General features: G+C 36.2%; 1 protein-coding gene across 5 annotated transcripts in view; it reads right to left on the reverse strand.

Annotated features, from left to right (window-relative positions):
- LOC107702966 (smoothelin-like) overlaps window positions 1–21,096 on the reverse strand; it is a 76,439-nt gene that overhangs the window by 12,428 nt on the left and 42,915 nt on the right. For 3 of the 5 annotated variants that reach the window (XM_016505440.1, XM_016505442.1, XM_016505441.1), the window contains exons 11-14: window positions 4,914–5,087; window positions 3,688–3,763; window positions 3,477–3,509; window positions 1,879–2,052 (exon numbers count right to left, since the gene is read on the reverse strand). In XM_016505440.1, the coding sequence (XP_016360926.1) occupies window positions 1,879–2,052; window positions 3,477–3,509; window positions 3,688–3,763; window positions 4,914–5,087 (457 nt within the window). The remainder of the gene's footprint in view (window positions 1–1,878; window positions 2,053–3,476; window positions 3,510–3,687; window positions 3,764–4,913; window positions 5,088–21,096) is intronic. The other 2 variants (XM_016505443.1, XM_016505444.1) reach the window with 1 other exon arrangement.

A 21,096-nucleotide genomic window follows, 5' to 3' on the forward strand; every position in this document is an offset into this window, starting at 1 on the left:
AAACAGTGTGAAACAAAAAAAAAAAAAAAAAAAAAAGTATAATTTTTTTTTATTTTCTTACTAGATTAAAAAAAAATAACTAATTGATCACACATTTTTCTGTAATTAATTGCGATATTAATATAGTTTATTTATATTGTCATAATTTCACATTGAATCTCCAAATTAATGTAGAAACAACAAAGATTGTATATATATTAGTTATGTGTTTAATTGCATCTTTTTACAAAGTTATTATTAATGAAGGCCAGTATCACTGATACCAATCCTGCTACTGATGTCTCTATTAAATGCAGTTTTCCATAAATGTTGGGAACTTATTTATAGCTTTATAGCCATTCAACATTACAGTATAACTGAAAGTCATTATTTTTAACATTTAACAGGCATTGAAAAATATAACAACTTTTAATTTTAAGTGAAATTAAAACAATCTTCATATAAACTATAAATTGAACAGAGATTCAACTTTATTCAAGCTACAAAAGTCAATCAGCGAAGAGCAGTGAGTGATTTCTCTTTTTCTTCTGTTCTTTGATTTACAGAAATGATACAGACAGCAGCAGGTTTCACTTTAAAAGCAGTGCTGTCTCTTTAAAACCTGATGCATGTGACGTGGATCTGACACACATCCGACTTTCTCCCAACTCTTTACGGTCATTTAGGACTTTTTAACATTTAAGATGGTTTTACTAGGTCACTCGCCAAAAACAGGCATTTGACAATTTTTTTTGGTGTTTTGTCTGTGAAAGAGAACTCAGTGCACTACTGGCGTGCTGGCTGAAGCTTTCTGGCTTTCTGTGTGCGTGTTCACAGAGAGCTGCTTCACAGACAGCTCTCTTTTGTGACTTATCATGCTTAAGTGCGTTTTCACAGAGAGCTGCTTCACAGACAGCTCTCTTTTGTGACTTATCATGCTTAAGTGCGTTTTCACAGAGAGCTGCTTCACAGACAGCTCTCTTTTGCGACTTATCATGCTTAAGTGCGTGTTCATATGGTCTACTGTAACACTAGCCAAAGGATGCTGGGGAAAAAATGGATGCTCCGTTAATTGCGTTAAATATTTTTAATGCCTTAAACTGAAAAAAATTAATTGCACAATTAACACATTAATTTTGACAGCCATCATTTTTTTCAGTATGAGAAATTTAATTTGAATATATCATTATATGAAATGTATAAGAACATATAATCTGAAAAATACCAGTATCAACTGGATTTAATAAATTCCTTTGAACTTATAACTCATGGCTACTTAAAAGCAGTCCAAATATAGTTGATCTGTTATGTCTGTTACATCTTTTGTCTGTTTATAGTACTTGTGTGTGCATATTCATGTTTACCAACACAAATCAGTCCTAAAAGTGTGTGAGATATATGGGAAAGAGACTGGATATATTTTACCAAACTATTTTTGAGACAAATCTAACCAACAGATTAAAAAAGTCGGCATATCATCATGTGTGAAGCGTCATTTGATACCCGGTTCAAAATTGACCTGGAACACAATACGTGTTGTAATTACATAATATATATTTTTTGGTGATATCTCATAAAAAAGGATGTGTTATTTGATAGTCTTAACCCATTTCCAAAGTTTCATTCCTGCACCAAAAACTATGGGTTTTTAAAATGCATGCACCTATTTCACCTGAATGCAATTTTAAAGGTACACAAATACATGTTGGAGGGCTCTTAAAAGTGTAAAAAGGAGTCTGCTGATATTAAATAGACCTTAATTTATTCCTAGGGTCTTGTAAAACTAAACTATGACTGTTTTTGGTGCAAAATCTTGAACATAAACCTTGAGTTTTAAGTGGACCGCAGGGGGAAAATAAAATGAAGCAAGCAGAGTTCACTACATTACAGCTCTGCTACCTGAATGGGAAACGCGACTGGTGATGTGACTGATAGCGGAGCCGTCAGTGGAGCGCTCGATCTTCTTCACCACGACCTCACTGGTGTCTGCACCCACACGGGCTTTCTGAGATCTCTCCTCCCGCTGCTGCCTGAGCTCCAGCAGACGCTGATCTCGCTCCTTCTCTCTCTGGTCTGAGGACACGGGCAAAATGAACAGCGTCAGGATGAAGGGAAGAGAAATCAGGGTGAAGATGGAGGATGGATCAGGGATGCACAATACATGGGTGATCATGATCAACACGGGTGAGACTATCTGACTAGGGAGTGCGTTCAAGAAACCAGTTTGAAACCATCATTTTTGCAACTCTAGTGGCACAGAAATCACACGCTTCAGATTCTATCAGTATCACGTTCAAAGCACTTGTGTGAAAGCGTTAAGATCTTAGATTAACACCATAGTAGGGGTGTGCAATATTTATCATCTACAATAATATCGCAATTGCCGTTTTAACGATGTGTGAGCGGTCATGTTGTTTTTTCCTGAATATCAGCACGACTGCAAATTATGATAACAAATGACATTCATTTTATACAACAGTTCAGTAAACATAAGGTTAATATTGCGAGTTACATTTGAAAAATATTATCAATATTACTGTCATCATCAATACTCTATTTTGCCAAAGAAAACAGTTTCAAACAAAGCTAAAGCAGAACTCTTGTGTGTCTCTGAGCAAAAGATAGTGATGCTTAATTTTTGAACAACTCGGGTTAGTGATTCAATGATTCATTCGCTTCGTTCCTTAATGAATCAACCGTTTGAAGTTTTGAACAAATCAGCTGAAGGAATGACTCAAGAGACTCGTTAAGACAGCAACTTATCACCACCTACTGGTGGTTTTAGATTCATATTTAAAATATAATTTCATATTATTTATGCAGTTGTAACTGCAATGTAACTAATTTACACTGCAGCTGTGTAAATGCATTCATTCCACCTCTGAGCTGCATTAAACAGTCTGTGTAAATACATCTAAATGTCACTCAAATCGGCAGCTTTTGCAGTGCAGAAATGGATTTTGTTGATATTGATCTAATTTGATTGGTAACAGCCAATTAATTTAAGAGTTTGACATAAAAGATGATGCGCACATCTAATAAGGTTAGAAGAAATTGCCTTTATAAGGTAAAAATGCCACTGGAAATCACCGCACTGAAAAAGCTTGTCCATGGCAGGCCCAAACCAGCCAAAGTATCAGCACGAACTCAGCAAAATATCGTCTAATTATTGACAAAACCCCAGAACATACAGAGATATCATTTTTAGTCAATATCGCACACCCCCACACCAATAGATGAACATATGTTTGTACATTTTATCAAGCAAACACAAAGCAAGCAGTACCATATGATAACAAAACACATAAATGTCATGCATGGTCAAACAACATGACCAGATCACACCAATCACACGTGGCACATTAAAAACGACATACCGTCTCTGCAAATACAAACCAAGTCAATAGCCAAATGAAGCCTAACTGACCCTTCACCAAGGCCCTGGGCATTAGCAAAGGGCCAGTAGGGCAAAAACACACACAATCCAGAAACCCTACCCATTTCCTCCTGTGTGCATCCCAGCCTAGCCTCTGAGAGCAAAGAGAGAGAAACAGCACTCAACAGAAGGGAAGTGAGGAAGACAGACAGTCTGGCACTGAGAACTCAGACTTTATATGTTGACGCCCCTCAGTATATAGAGAGAATAACGAAAGAAGAGGAGAAGGAGAGATAAGTGCTGTACAAGAAAACAAAGGCAGATATAATCACCTCGCTTTTTCTTTCGCAGTTCTCTCATTGCAGTCCTGATCATTTTCCTTTCTTCAAAGTCTTTGCAATCATCAAGCTGTAAAAAATAAATACAAATTAATAATAATAACAACAACAATAATACAGAAACTCACTGTACTTTTGTACTGATAAGTATCGCCTTTGTAATACTGAATTGATGAATCATGCACAATAACATGATGAAAGCCCGTGTGCCGAAATGTGTTGGCGAAATAAACAGCGATTTTTTCAATTCCATTCTCTGAATAGTGTTGCTTGTTTTGTTTTAACCCCTTAGCATACCCAAAGTAAACTGTATGCTGTTCCTGAACCATTTGGAGTATATGCGTGGTTTTGGTCTCTTTTGAAAGGTGAAACTTTGAGGTTTACAAACCTGAGAATCACTGTAAGTCTTACTGGTATTGAGCAATAGAACTTTGAACACACTGGAAAAAACGGAAGAAAACATTCTGCCTACATTTTTTTTTTTGTAAACAGATGCCTGCAGATGACTACAGCTGGGAGCTATTAGCTGGAAAACACAATGGGATCACAGCATGAAGCCTTGTTGGTGGTCTGACAAAGACACTGATTGTACCTGCTGTGTTGATGGTATCTTAAATCTTAATGGTTTCAACCCTCAAAAACACGCAGTGTACCATGGGCACTAACAGGTTAAAAAATACTTTTGCTTTCTCCTTCCATGCCCCTTGTTGACTGTGTGCAGCTGCACCAGAATAGCTATACTACATTTCCTGCACAATAAAACCTGTAATTTGTATTAAAAAGTAAATAAGGCAAATTGTAATATCTTTTAATTTCTTAAAATAAAAGAGAGAATCTGAAGACCATTTCATGAAAATTATAAAGTTTCGGGAATGCTGCGAGCCAAATTTAAACCTGTGCTCTCTGCAGGAGCATCATGACACATTTTTGAGTTGCAGTGGCAAACGAGAGACAGATTTGTAAAAATGCTTGTTCTTTTTTTAATAAAAAAATGTATCGCTATGTATTTAAATTTTGTATAATTCATATTTGTGCACTGTCCTTTTAACCATGCACAAATGTTCACACTACAGAATACAAATGTGCAAACATTTTATGATTTATTGGTATTGAAAGTTTATTTCAACTGTTGCAAAGTAGGGATGCACCAGCACAAATAAAGAACGACCCTTTTTTTTTTTTGGTGATGTCTGTATCTAACAGCAGGAGAACTGCAGTACCATTTTGTCCAGGATCTCCTCGTCCTCAATCTCCTGCAGCTTCTCTGAGGTCAGCTTCTCACTTTGCACCTCACTTTTGATGGAGGTCATGGATGATCCGTTAGGAAGCACAGGGACGTCACGGGACGCCTCGCACACAGATTCACCCACAAGAGAAATGGGCTCCGTCTCCATCTGTGAGTGCGGGGGGATAAAACACAACAACATGATGCTTGTATGTATGATACACTATAAAGCTACACTGTAAAAAAAATAATAATCATAATTTTATTGGCAAAACACATATGCTACAGTAAAAACCGGTTCATTGGTTAACGGCAAGTTCCCTTACTTTCGTATATATATTGTGACATTTCATGTCATTTTACAGTAAAATACTGTTAAATTAATAGTTTTTTGGTGAAAAGAACATCTTTGTTACTTTCCCAGCTCACATTTAATAGTTTTTCATTTAAATTACGGTTTCTTCTGTACATATGGTTATGTTGATATATGAATGTTTATTACATTATTTCATGTCATTTGTGTTACCATGATGGTGATTTGTATTTGTGTGCATGAAACCGTGCATCTTCTGTACATTAGTATTCACCTCAGTATGTGGAAAAGCTACTTGTGATGAACTTCGATTCATAGTGTGACTTTCTCATGACCACCTGTGTTTTTAACAGGGTTGTCAGTATATTATTTATAAAACTAAAAAATAGATTTTAGTTTATTGGTATATAGGTATATATTTAGTACATTACATTATTTCAAGTTAATGAAATAAAAGGCTTTTTTACTGCAAGTTTAAGTGCAATGTTGCTACCATATTTCTTATGGTAAAGTTCTGGCAACCACAGATGCAGATTTTTTTTTTAGAGTAAATTTCTCTGATTTATATTAAGATACTTATAATTTAAACTAGTGAAACTAAAGTCATGCTATCCTTTTAACAAAGTACTGTAGTTACGAATAAACAGAAGGACTGCATGAGAATTAGGGTGACAACATTAAACAGCATTTGAACATCATTAAAACTAGAAAACAATAATTTACTGATAATTTGCCATTGATCTTATCAATGGTATATCAATATTTCCAACAATCTCATTAAACAAATAAATGGTGCTGCAGGGTTATATAGCATAAATAAGATAACTGAAGATTTAAAGGTGACCTATTATGCAAAAATCACTTTTATAAGGTGTTTGAACACAGTTGTGTGGCCGCAGTGTGAAAACAACCAGCCTGTAATGGTAAAAATCCACCCACTAATTTTTTTATAATCCCAATAAATCATAAACAGCCTCTCCAAACGAGCAGTTCCAGATTTCTCCCTATAATGACGTCATACTCGGGAAAATCCCACCCATTTGTGACACTCTCTGCCCTACTAGCATAGACCCCGCCCTGAGTGAGAAGCAGCGGTCCGCCATTACCGTTTTCTTGCTGTAGCTGCTGGAGATACAATGTCAGCACCAAAGAGGCATTACAAGTGTTGTGTGTTGGGATGCACCAACGAACATAGGAGTCTCCATAGACTGCTGAGGACATGGTGGTTAAATTTCATTTTCGAAGGAAATGTCCCAGAAAAAAAGTCCAGTATGTTTGTGCGAATCATTTTACGCCGGACTGCCTCACAAGCGAGGGTCAGTTCAGCGCTGGAGTTGTGCAAAGATTGCTTCTGAAAGAGGGATCGATACCAACGCTTTGTGCGCGAACTTCAGCTCCAGACAAAGTAAGCATCCCGCGTCATATTTTGTTTTCCTAAAGAGCTTCTTGGCACTCTGTAAGGCTAATGTTGCTAAAGCTACCATTGTCTCTGCCTGTTTTCACTGATGCTGCCTTCACATGCTACCAGAATGATCGTAAATAGGAATGTGGTAGTTAAAAAATGCATATGAAAGTAATGCGAGTCGATCGCTTCAGAGTTTCTGACAGTTTCAGTGCGTGAGATTGTTGTGTGTTGCCGGTGTGCAAGCTCTTGAAGCTCCGCCCTCTTCTGAAAAGGGGGCGGGGAGCACCAGCTCATTTGCATTTAAAGGGACAAAGACAAAAACAGCACGTTTGGTCTCATACCCTAAAAGTGGCAACTTAAACAAGCTATAAAAAACAATCTGTGGAGTATTTTAAGCTAAAACTTCACATACACACTCTGGGGACATCAGAGACTCATTTTACATCTTGTAAAAAGAGGCATAATAGGTCCGCTTTAAGCAGTTAAAAATTGCATATGAAAGCAATGTGTAGTCGACCGCTTGAAATTTGAATTTGCAACATGAGACCAGCTATGTCGTTATTTTTATCGCGCCGTGCTCCCCGTCTGTGTAATTCATAAACGCGCATTTACTGCACAGTACAATCAGATTGCATGAGATTGTCCTGTTTTGTTGTTACTGGTATGCTGGAGTAGGCCTGGGCGATAAAACGGTATCGATATTTATCGATGGTACACCTTCGATAACGATATAAAATTTTTCCGATATAGTGCACGATATAGGCACGTGCTATGAGTGACGCAGACAGCACACACAAACACGAACATGAGTGCTGTGCCTGCCTGTGATGAGGAGATTGTGAATAATAAAAAATGAATATTAGTCGAATTTAAAATAAATATTTGCATTAGAATGCAAAAATAGTACAATCCAATGTTAGGTGCGCGTCAGGGAGCGTCATCAGTGGAGCGCGAGATGCGGTTATGATGTAAGTGACGTTGTAGTTTAATGTTTTGTTAGTCTAGCCCACGAGACGCACAGTTGCTGCGTTATTCATTCAAAATATTAGAGAAATATAGTAGCTCAATGCGTAAAAGATCTTGATTAGGTGGAAACCGAAGCCAAGCCATTCACACAGAATGCAAATTCAGCGCATTTTTTAGACGGACAGATATGACTGCTGCACTCGCGTCTCACACAAGAGATGTATAGAAAGCCATGCAAAGTTAAAACAGTTTAAACTTTTAGAAAACACGTCACGAATCTGTGGAGGTTTATTCCTTTTCACTGCGTCTCTTATATTTTTAAAGGCAATCTGTGCGATCGGTGCTTCGGCTCTTTGTATTAAGCAATGCATAAATACGTGATGCTGTTTTGTTCATAACTGTTTATGCAATTTACGAAATTATATTTGATTTATATGAGTTAATTTAGACGTAATGCACGTTTTTTATAGACAGTTATTTCCTTGCGTTGCAATTTAATGTGCTGCATTATTTTGCTCATTAGGCCCTCCTGTGGCCTCGGGAACAAGCCAAAAGTTTAACCTATTTAATCTGCATATAAAACATTAGAAATTAGATATTTGTTTAATTTTTATTTTATGTTTGACTGTTAAAACAAAACAACAAAAAAAATAGTTGTCTCAATAAATTGAGTTAATTTAAAAATACAATGGTTAAATGTAAACATTTTTTCTGTTGCTCTTTATTTTAAAAAAGGTTATAAAAATGTCAATAATTATCGATACCTTATATCGTTGATAATATGAAACATTATATCGTTGATACATTTTTTAGCTATATCGCCCAGCCCTAGGCTGGAGCATGAGATCTTGAAGCTCCGCCCTCTTCTGAAAAGGGAGGCAGGAGCACCAGCTCATTTGCATTTAAAGGGACAAACACAAAAATGGGTGTTTTGGCTCATACCCTAAAAGTGGCAATTTCAACAAGCTATAAAAAATTATCTGTGGGATATTTTGAGCTAAAACTTCACATACACACTCTGGGGACAATTAGAGATTTATTTTTCATCTTGTAAAAAGGGGCATAATAGGGCACCTTTAAAAAGGCCCTTCAAAAATTCAAAATTCATGGACTTGTAACATATCGCCTCACCACACATGGCCATTAGCATAAGGAAGAACTTAAGTGTTCCTCAAAGTCCTTTTGGTGTTTTTTATATTGTGGTAACAGCGGTTACACTAAAATTTTCATTAGAATCTGACTTCTATGATTTTATATTTAACAATAAATTGCTTTCAAACTTATTTTGAACATTTTGAACTCTAAAAATTTAAAACGAATTAAGACTATATGTATAACATTCAAAAGTGGTCACCGCAATTGCAGAAAGATGCATGATCATCACAACATTTCAAGTTTATCATGTTAAAATGCATCATATTGGCGTATGGGAAGAACATCTTGATAATGCTGACAGACAGACAGAGATGCCTGTTAAGATCTTAAACTATGATACTAAAACACAGTGATGACATTTATATCTCTGGACATTTGACATCAGGACTTAAGAGCAGGAACAATAAAAATAGCCGTCCAAAAATAAACCTAGTGATGGAGAGATGGGCAAGAAAGAGCAGAGAGTGAGTGAAACCATTACAGCAGAAAAAGTAGATGGAAAAAGGGGCTGGTGGAAGGGAGAGAATGTTTCTGAATCTGATCTATGGCTACAGCTGTGTTTACACAAAAGCCGTGGAAGCTCGCTGACATTTAGACAGGAATGAGAGCTCAGTGATTTCTGTGAATGTCCCTGAGAGCCTCGGCCTGCCGCTCTCATCCACATCACACTCAGAGCTTCACTGATCTCTGCTTCAATGAAGGATGTGCGTGTCGGGTCGGACGGTTAGAATCAACAGCGTTTAGAGCGTTATCACTCTTGAGACAGTGGAAAATTAGGTCTCCACGGTATAAAATGCTTGGGACAAAGGCAAAACAATGCACAACTTTAAAACTATTTGATCTGAATAAATCACTCAATGCATGAAGATCTCAATGCAGGGCTTGACGCTTACTTTTTCCCCAAGAAGTATGTTTGTTGAAAATTTAGGAGCGCATTGAAAAACGTTTTTAATAATTTTTTCTTAAAAGGATACAAGAAATTTACAGTACAAGCAAAACAAGCAAAAATATTTAATTGATTAGAATACAGAAAGTACAATAGATTTTTTTTATATATATATTTCAGCTTTAAACTGTACTAATGTTATTTTATTATATATATATATATATAAAATCACACACACACACATAAACTGTTATAAACAGATTATTGTGTTGATACTAGTCAAACAATCAATATATTGAATAATGTGCTAAATAATATTCAGTTTTCTTCCTGTGGCGAGGCAGCCCAGACGGAATTTACTAGTGTTTACGGCTTATTAAATGCTAGATAAATACCAATAAAAACCAGTAGAAAAAAAAAAAAAAAAAAACTTTATCCATGCATGACTTTTAATTATAAATAAGTCTAAAATACGCAATGACTCTTATTTTGAAATGTCTATGCTTTACTGCTGTTGGTTGCTCATTCAAAAAATACAAATAAAATATGCACTCTTATAGCCATTTACAACATATTACAATATAAACAACAAAGTAAACATTGTCATAATTAATCAACAGACAATCATAAGCAATCATTTGGCATAAATGTGCGGTTTTCATTGATTATGAACTGATCTGAGACCGCAAGCCTGAGGAATACAAAACAGTGCCACATTTTTACTTTGAATTGTGCAGTGCTCATATTTATTTATTTCATGAAATCATAGCCTTTCTATGTTTAATAATCACATTAGGCTGTATCGTGATTCCTGCTTTTCCGTCCCCAAATTTAAGACGAATTAAATTTAAAATGATAATTACACTTTTGTTACACCATTTAAGATATTTAATACTTTGTTTTAATCGCACAAATGCTCCTAAATACATTTTACAGTTCGCCCACATCTATTTTTAGTCGCAAATGCAAGTGAAGCGCTCGCACTGTTTAACCCTACAATGAAGCAATTATGTCAAATCAGGTAAATGCATTAGGGGTGTTAAATGAACTTAACAGCATTAGACATTTAATTAATCTCATAAGGCAATGTGCTAACTTTGGCAGCCCTATAAAAAAAATGGGTATATAATGCAAAAGTGCTATTTCTTAAATGAGAGTCTGGCATCCACACACAATAATGCACATCACCAAACACATACAAAGACCTGCAATAGACTTATGCAGAAATTGACCCGAATGCCCACTGCAAATCTGGTGCCATAACGAGTTACTATCTTTTTACCTCTTACTAATCCCTGATTAACAAGGCTTTGCTTCACACTAGTCTAGTTCAGACAGGTTTTAGCCCACTTTTAAAACGCTAAGGCATATTTCAAGCAGTGCACAAACCTTACTACAGTTTCCAAATCTAGGAAATTAATATTCACTTTAGCACATGCATGCAAAACTAAATTACCACCAACTTTCCTGCTCAATTAACTACTTGCACTATATCTAGAGCGTAACTTGCCCTAAATCAAGAGATCCCTGGAAAATCTGATCTGACTGACTCAAATCTCTTCCTGGAAGCAAAGTCAGACACTAAGACTTTCAATTAATCAGACATTAATGGGCCATATGATTCATTTTGTTTTCAAATGTACTGCACTAAGCCATAAAATCTATTTGAAGCATAAGTTAAAATTAAATATTTATACCAGATGGAATCTTTGATGGTAAGTCTGTGAGTCTAGTTGTGAAGAAAGAGCAAAAGTATGGCACAAGCTTCAATGAAAGAAAATCTTTAGCATTTTAAAGCTTTAACCCAATCCCCTACATTTAGATGGTTTTCTTGGCAGATTTTTCCAGTCCACATTATTCACCACGAGTGCAGATGACTAATAATAATACATAGTGGAAAATTATGCTTTCCAAACCAAAGCCATCCAAATGATGACAGCAGATTCATAAAGGAAAAACAATTTTCTATCATTCATAAGCATAAATATGAAAAATACTACTAGTTTAATTTGGCAAAAGCTTATAATATGCATCTTTCTGAGTCAGTTACCTACCGGATGAAAGAATTTTTGCAAAACACAATGCTAGGTGTTCTTGGTGACCAGGGCATTGCCATTAGTGGTAAACTGGCCCAAATCAAAAGAGCCACCCCAAGTGGTCTCCAGATATGGTTAACGTCCCAATGCAAGTCTGTTTTTAGCTCACTTTAAATTGAACTTAAACTGATTCTTTGCCTTAGCAAAAGTACTAAATGTCTGAGGAAAAAGCCACACTTATACTACCATGCTATTGCTACGCGAGACCCTGCCGGTGGGAGATGACACAGATGATGTGCGGCAAACTGCAGCAAAGGTAGGAGGGTGTAGCACTGGGTTGACTTCACCATCAGATGGATTGCTGTTTGCTGGATCGACGTCTTGCTGTTGCGTCAGTTTCGGTTCAGGCAGTCCAAGGGCACTGCAAAGCTCCGTTACTTGCCTTGCAAGCGTCTCCTGTTGGATCCTTAAACTCGTGTTCTCCTGCTGTAAGGCGGCGATGGCCTCAACAACAGGCATGACCTGGGCTGTCGCTTCCTCCAGACGTGCCTGTATAGCTTTGCCGAAAACCTTCAAATCGCAATGTACCTCTTCCACGGCTCGCTGAAGACTGAGTTCCAGCTCATAAAAACGTTCATCAGTTGCTTTTTCGTCTTCATCGTCTGCAACCGTCTGTAACAGTAGGTCTCCGATCACGGCCTCTAGGCCCGACTCGGCACAATCTTGATCCAGATTGTCCTGGAGACTGACTTGGTCGCCTTGATCTGGCGTGGGGTCCAATCTGACGCCAGGCATGGTATGTTTGTCTGCTTCTCTAGGTGCCAAATAATCTTTAAAAGCTCCAAAAAAAAAAAGTTTACGAGAACAATCAGAGCAAATCGCCTTGTAATCGTTACAGACGACACAAAATACACCTAGCTTCGACTCCCAGTTGAGACAAATCCTGGCCCTTTATTCGTCTCTCCAAACCCCCATCAGCTGTCCAACGCGTCAGCCAATGGACAGCCTTGGAATTCTGTTGCCATGGCAGCTGGAGGCCCCAGAGCCCTCGCTAACTCAGGTGCCACAGTCATCTATTTATCAACAGTGGCCATTATTCCAGTGGGCAATCGCCCATAAGCCCCCTGCGCTCTTTTTTTAGAGCTCTTGTCCTTCACACCTTTCACTAGCAGAGAACAAAGTCTGCAGAGCAGCGGTGAACAATGTGACTATATGCACACAGTGCAAATCCAAGGCACAATTGGATAATTAGCTTTTTTTAAGGATGTCTGAACGATCTTAAACCCTATAGATGTAGAGCAGGGTTGCACCAGCCGTTTGCAAGTTCTTACTTAAATTGGAACCCAGACGTTTAGCAACTACTAGCTAGTTTGTTACTGTACCGTATTTGGTTGCACCATTAGTTCTTCAAGCAGAATACAGCTAGTAGGTCATAAACGCTCCGTAAAGTAACGCGTAATCATGTAATATGACATTTAACTTCAATAATTAAAACTTCAAGAATAAATAAATACTGGGTCACAGTTTATTGTAAGGACCAATTCTCACTATTAACTAACTATTAACTACGACTTTTGCCTCATTAAATTCCTAATTTGCTGCTTATTAATAGTTAGTAAGGTAGTTGTTAAGTTTAGGTATGGGTTGGATTAAGGGATCTAAAATATGGTCATGCAGAATAAAACATTAATATGTGCTTTAGAAGTACTAATATACAGACAATATGCTAGTAATATGCATGCTGACATGCAACTAGTTAATAGTGAGAAATGACCCTAAACTAGTGTTGTTAAATACTGATACAAAAAAAATAAAAAACTTCCGAAATGGAATTTATTTATTATTATCATTATCAGATGTCTGAAGGATTTTTAGTCTGTCAGGTAAAGCAAGCTTATTAAAGCTTACTGCTGTTTTATTCCAAACATTACTCCTGCTCAAAGGGTTCCGTAAATATTTAGTTTATATATAGTTACATTTCAACTAAGTTTAACCGTGTAACGCAAAAATATTTAGTAGTGCATAAGTAACTTAGTGCCCCTTTACGACAAATTTAGGCTAAGCTGTAACTTTGTACTTTAAACTCATATGATGAAGGTTTACCTATAGTTATGCTTGTTGTGTTTGTAGCCACTTTAATCAAAAGTGACTTGCGTGTATAACAAAGCTAAAGTTTGTGGTGAAACTGAAGTAATGACAGGTCTTTTTTTCAAGACTTACATTCAAGACTAATGGATTATTGAAAAATAAAAGCACAGGGACTCTGTGCTATCCAACAGTTGTTGATTGGATGGAGGCAGATCTGAATGTGATTTTGCAGAGAATTGTATGAAAGCGACAGGATTTAATTGAACAGAATGATTGGAGAAATCGGGCATATGACCCCAGAGAGAAGTCTGCCATTTCACTGGAAGATCAAGTTGCATTTTGAATAAAAATTACAAGATCAAAACAACAGTACAAAACTGGGTCGGTACCCTTTCATAAGTACACTTTAGGGGTAAATAAGGTACAAAGATGTACTTTTTAGCTTTCGTACCTTAGGGTACCGCCCCAGTGATGGCCCTTTATCTTTTTCGGAGAGTGTACATGGATGAATCGTTCACTAGTCTACAAGATCTATAACTAGATGAGTGCAAATAGATGTGTGCCTGTTGAAAAGTGGCAAAAATATTTCACCACATTACAGAAAAACCCTCTTCAAGCAATTAATTGAAAGCGCTACTGTCCTGCTGCACATTTCAGATTTTTGGACTTGATTTACCGTAGCGCAGCAGGTGTATCTCTAAAGAGCGCTTTAGCTGTCATCAGGAAACTCTGAGTGGCCAAAACCACCTCTGAACCTCTTGACCCAGATGACAGATCATTCAATAGCATGACTGCGCCAGCTTATATTTGAGGCTCGGACAGCTATTCAGTCCGGTCTCATTCGCGCAACAATGCCTGACCCTCAGAATTACTGACAGCCATGCAACTAAAAATATCTTGCATAGTTTAAAACAGAGCATCTAAATATAACAGCGCAAGCTGAAAAAGAGTGGCCAGAAAACAAACCCTGTGAAGAATGTAGGTAAGTACAGCCGGAAGGACCAAAAAAACAGTACTTTGCTGGAAAAAGTTTCAAAGTGTCTGTTTGGCTTGGAACATCATCTTACAGGCACCCATGTATGAAATCAAAAAGTTACTTCTAGGAAAGGGAAGTGAAAAGTACAGGTTGGCACTGTGTGGTGGATGTCCAGAAATAGTCAGTGACTGTGGTTGGAAGCTTACTGAATAGCACAGATTACACTGGACACAAACAGAAAGCATTTAAATATGTTGACTAGCACTGAACATGGCATCAGTGAAGTTATCCCATTCTACAAATACTAGGGTGATACAAATACTAAATATAAGAGGTTAAAGGTGCTGTATGTATGTATTTTTGTTTTGACTGTACTAAAGCATAAAAATACCATAACATAATACATTTGCAGATATTGAGTAAACATGCTAAGTTCACATACTTGTTTCTCCGAAAATAAATACTACAGCCAGTTATTTGATTTTTAAATGTGTTCTGTGTCGGAATGTCTGTTTTTGTTTTGGTCTGTGTGACTCCGCCCTCTACCAGTTTACCAAATAATATTTCAATAGGACTGGGTTTTGACACAAATTTCATGATTCGATTCGATTCTCATTCACAAGCTTGTGATTCGATTCGATTACCAATTCGATTCAATATCGATTATTTTGGATATACATCAGGTACAGTACATGCCAAATTTTCTCAAGGAAATAAAATCTCTCAACTAATGCTGTAAAATATACATGAGAGTCAGTTGGTACTACATTACAATAATATTGAAGGTTAAAACTGACTGATTTGAAGGCTATACAACTGCTTAAATTACACTTAATGAAGTTTTACGCAACACCTGAAAATAGTCCCAGCTAGGTAACTTCCAATAAGCCTATTTTGCAATGTGTATGACAATGACTTTAAGATGCTTTTTATTTGGTCATTAGATTCCCAAAGACAGTTTCAGTGTGTTGATTTCACGACTTGTGAGCAGGAGAGTGTTGAAATGTTTTAATAGCATTTTAATTAAACCTCAGGAGTAAAAAATAACAATATTGTTAAGAAGTTGTTTAAATAATTTTTGCAAATGCCCTTTTCTAAACTCTCCATTTCAACAAATTGGTTCAACAATAATTCAACATTTAATTAGCATCATCATTCGAAAAAGTTAACGGAGGTGCCTGTGTGGGATTGCATTCTTATACATGTATTAAAGGGTGGCCGGTATAATGGTTCAACATTTCAACCAGCGGAATTGTTATACATCGTTCAAACTGGCTGGAAAAAAAGTTAAGGTTACTTTTGCAGCGTGCTTGATATATCGAAAAACGGCCATGTTAGCGATTACTTGCATCAGTTATATCTTAAATGCAGGGTAGGCAATTTCGGAGAGGCTAGCAATAGCAAGCTAGCTTTGAAAGCATAAGATCCCACCCTCCCTGCAAATCACTCTCCAAAGCCACGCCTCCTCCAAAACACATGAACGCGCAGAGCAGAGGCTAACCAGTGACACGAGACGGCGTTGAATGCAGTGCTGTCAGATTACCTCATGTCTCATTCATTGAAAACATTACAGTACAAAGCGCATAATATTACAATAATAACGCCTTCCATTCTCACTTGGTCTGCAATAGCATAACAGAATGCGCTGATGATGGATCATGTCTGCGTGAACTGTGCGCAGATGTATGCGAATACATACATTAATAGGCAGGAAGGACAGCCTATCGTAGCCCTCGGACCGAGGAATATGACTGGATGAGCATTTTATGGTCCTACGCCTTCCACAGACTATATAAATATTATAAATTTGACTATATAAATATAACATTTAGAGCATTTAACTCAGTGATTGCTATCAAGATGTGAAGAGACTTTCAACCAGCATAACAACATTTTTTTTTAACTAAATCACCTACCCTGCTTTTAAGTGAACATAAACGTTTGTGAGAGTTTCTGATGTGCAGCAATTAGGGTTGGGTACCGAACTCGGTACTTTTAAGGGTACCGACCGAATTACGTCGGTAATACTGAGTACCGATTCACGTTAAATCAATCGGTGCCAAATTTCGGTACCTGAGAACGCATCTGGGCGCATACGCTACAGAGAGAGAAAGAGAGAGCCTGTGACGTGAAGTCACCCCTGCAACTCGTTCAAACAACACACAGGGCAAGCCGAAATGTTCTGAAGTGTGGTTACATTTCTAGGGCCATATGGTTTCTGCGAAAACGCGGATGGGATCGTGGAGTCCATTCATAAAAACGTAATTTACTCTATAGTGCGGAATGCCACGGAATTCGTCAATTTTGGACGAATAAATCAAAAGTAGCCACTGTCTGCCACTTAATTCGAATTGCGATATGAACTAGTGTCTGTGGATATTAAAATGCAAAAAGACGGTTTAAATATGAATCCTGCATGTTCCACTTGCCTCTGTATGTATGAATGGCGGAAACGGTTTTGTTTACTACACAAATACTGAAGCACGCGTGACGCTCGCGGTGATTTCCGGCCTCTGCATCTCACTATATGACGGCATGAACACACAAACTTAATCTCCAGAGCTGCCGTGAGTCACTTGGCGAGAATTTTACCGTTTCATTTGAGAAAACTAGCATCATCATACTGTATACACACATGGCAACCTGTCAAAATAAATGTACGGTTTAACATGTAACAGAAATATATTACTCTTGTACAGTATAATGTACATCCTTAAATAGTCCATTTTCTATCAAATTTAAATAAAACAATTAAATGATAAAAATAAATATTACAAACAGATTAATCACTTAATTGTAGAAAAAAATAATACAATTATTAGCCTATTACATTTTTTTTTTAAGGACTATTCACACAATTTTTCTTCCATGTATTAATTTCAACAGTAAACCTCAGTTTGTTTGCCAAAAAATAAAAGGGTTTAATTTTCATTTGATTTAAAATTAAATAAAACAATTAAATGATAAAAATAAATATTACAACCAGATTAATCACTCAATTGTAGAAAAAATAATAATACAATTATTAGCCTATTAAAAAATGTTTTAAAGGAATATTCACACAATTTTTCTTCCATGTATTCATTTCAACAGTAAACCTGAGTTTTATTTGCCAAAAAATAAAAGGGCTTAATTTTCATTTGATTTAAAATAAATGTTTAATGCCTTCATTTGATTTTCAGAAAAACTAAAACAAGAATTTCTGGGGGGAAAAAAAAAGAAAGAAAAAGTTTGTAGGGCGCTAATGTTCAAGATGTTGAAATTGAGACTTTTGGACTTATTTTTTCACTGAAATAAATGTTTTTGTAATTACACAGAGAGTAAAGTACCGGAAAAAGATACCATTGGGTACCGGCACCGAAATTCAGGTACCGATAGCGGTGCCATACCGGTTAAAATGTGAACGGTACCCAACCCTAGTAGTAAGACATTGAATCTGTGCATTAAGTCTTAAAGTGACAGCAGCAATACAACTTTGAGAACTGTGAAATTTCACTGGTAAAGTATATACTGAAAGATAATTCTGCTGCTTCATAATTTGTGGAAACTATGATACAAAGTTCTAATAAACAACATTTATTTAAAATAAAAATCTTTTGGAACATTATAAATGTCTTTACTGTCACTTTTTATCAATTTAATGTGCCCTTGCTGATTAAAAGTATTAATTTCAGTAAAAAAAAAAAAAAACACTTACTGACACTAAACTTTTGAACAATATTGTTTCATACATATTTTATTCATACTGCCCACCTCTAATTATACAGGTGCGTATAAATAAATGGTTAAACATTTTTCTTTGTGTTTATTTAGAACTGAAATAAAACATGCCATGATTATTAGAATTTTACTGTATTCTGCTGCTGCATTAAACATTTACACATCCATGACATCCAATTTTCAACATATTTCAGAACAATGCTATACATAAATGTTGAGAAATAAGCTGATTTTTGTCAAAAGGTTGAAAATACTGACATAAATTAGGTATTCACCAAGCCAGGGTAAAAACACGAAAGAATTACACATAAAATACAAAGTAAGCTCTGTGTTTCTGAAATAACTCAATGAACAGCTATTCCAGCTACATTAATCTTGAAAGGCCTAATAAAAATGTAAAGAATAATACTGTAAAAAAAACATTTTCATTGGGACAACTGTCTCTTACACTGTGTCCTAAACAGAGATGACACAAGAAAACAGCTATTAAAATCAAGTTTGGTTGTTTGATTTCTATTTCTGTCATGTTTACGTTTGCATGAAAAGTCACTGGTTCAAAATCCCCTCCACATATTGACCGGCTGTGATTTTGTCACCTTGAGTTTTTGCTTTCACACTGGAAACTTGAGTCATTTGTGGTTGAGACAGTCGTAGATTACTTGTCATACCACTCCTTGTGGTTTTCCCATCAAGTCTCTCAAAACCCTGCTTCTAATTACTGTCCCATCAGTGCTAAACAGTTTGACCTACATCTAGGACAGTCTGTACCGCAAATCACCATCCAGGAAATTACTTTAAAAGGAACAGAGAAGCAAAGGGCAAACAACATGCATTTAACAACCACACAAACCCATCCGTTACGATCAGCTGTTAACACTGCTAGACATATGTCTGTCATTGTAGTAATCATTGTATTTGTAATAAAGCTTAACAAAATCTCCAGCGGTTCATGTTTGCTAGTACACAACACCGCAATCACTATTTATTCCTCAAATCCTACTCATTTTTACCTCTGTCCCAGATTGCCGTAAACAAGCTTGCCTTCAAATCATGATTCCTGCGGTGTGTGTTCTGTCTCTTAAGGCTTTCTCTTTCTTCTCTGTCGCTCTCACTCTGAGATATTAATCCCTCATTTGTGTGAAATAGCCTTATCAACCTGCTAATGAAGCGTCAGTACTTATCCTTTAACGGGATTACCACACTGCCCCACCTGAGTTACAGACGCGACGGGATTTAAGAAGCGTTTACTTGTGTACCTGTTGTGATGTTTTGCTATAGTTTAAATATTTGACCTCATTAACCTACATAGGAACAGATTTTCCTCCCTTGAAAAATAAGTGTGTTTAATTGTATTGAATGCACACTTGTAGTGTACTTCAAATCTTAGTTTAAAAAAAAACAACAAAAACTCTTAAAAACTGTACTTGCAAATAATATGAATGAAATAAAAAGCCACTTAAATGTACTCAAAGGGAGACACTTTCATGACCATTTCTTAACACACTTAAATACAATTTTACAAAGTGCATTTAATTAAGTACTTATTTTGAAGTGTTGACTAACATACTAAAGCACATGTAAAGTACTTGATTATAATTTTAACTGTAGTGTTATTTAATATCACATTTAAAGTTAATATATTTTAAAATATACTAAATCACAGCGTTATCATTACAAACGTCTAACTACAAATATATTTAAATGCAAGACATTCAAGTTTCCATTGAAATGACATTAAAATATATTTATACCATAAATACTTGTCAGTACATTCAGCAGTGCACTTTAACCATATTTCAAAGACAATAGAAGTAATCATGAAATTACATATAAAGATGTGCTTAAGCCCTGCTTAAGTATAGGACTTAAGCACCTAATTAACATGCAATTAAGTGTCCAAAAGGATTACATTCAGTATTTTTTTTTCCAAAGTATTTGTTACATTGCAGGCTTTTGCTAAAATGCTTTAAATTATTTCTTTTACATCAATCTACACTCCACACCCTATTATGACAAAGTTAAAAACAGATTTGTGGTAACTTATCAAGTTTATTAAAAATAAAAAAACTGAACTATTACACTGACAGAAACATTCCTAGCCTTTGCGAAGACTTTTGAAATCTAGCTCTGGTGCATCTCATTTCTCTGGATTATCTTTGAGATGTTTGTACACATTGATTGGAAAAACCAATCAAACATCTCTGGAGAGACCTGGATCCGGCTGGGAGGCAGAATATCCCCAAATCCAGTGCAAAGCTTGTCACATCAAACCCAAAAACACTTGAGGCTGTAATCGCCGCTAAAGATGCTTCAACTAAGCACTAAGTTATGCAATGTGATATATCAGTTTTATCATTTTAAAAATGTTATCACAAATCTGGTTTTTGCTTTGTCATGACAGGGTATATGAAGTGTAGATTGATGCGAAATAAAAAATGTAAAACATTTTAGCATAAGTCCGCAACATAATTAAAATGAAAGGGTCTAAATACTTTCTGAATCCAATTTGTATTATTTTTTAAAGTGTTTTATAAGATGTGCTTTAAGTGTTTATTATGCTCTGTGGGAGACAGGATGACTGAAGCAAAGGCTACACACACACACACACACACACACACACACACACACACACA

Source organism: Sinocyclocheilus anshuiensis, unplaced genomic scaffold, assembly GCF_001515605.1.
Source record: "Sinocyclocheilus anshuiensis isolate Anshui unplaced genomic scaffold, SAMN03320099.WGS_v1.1 scaffold238, whole genome shotgun sequence".
Lineage (NCBI taxonomy): Eukaryota > Metazoa > Chordata > Actinopteri > Cypriniformes > Cyprinidae > Sinocyclocheilus > Sinocyclocheilus anshuiensis.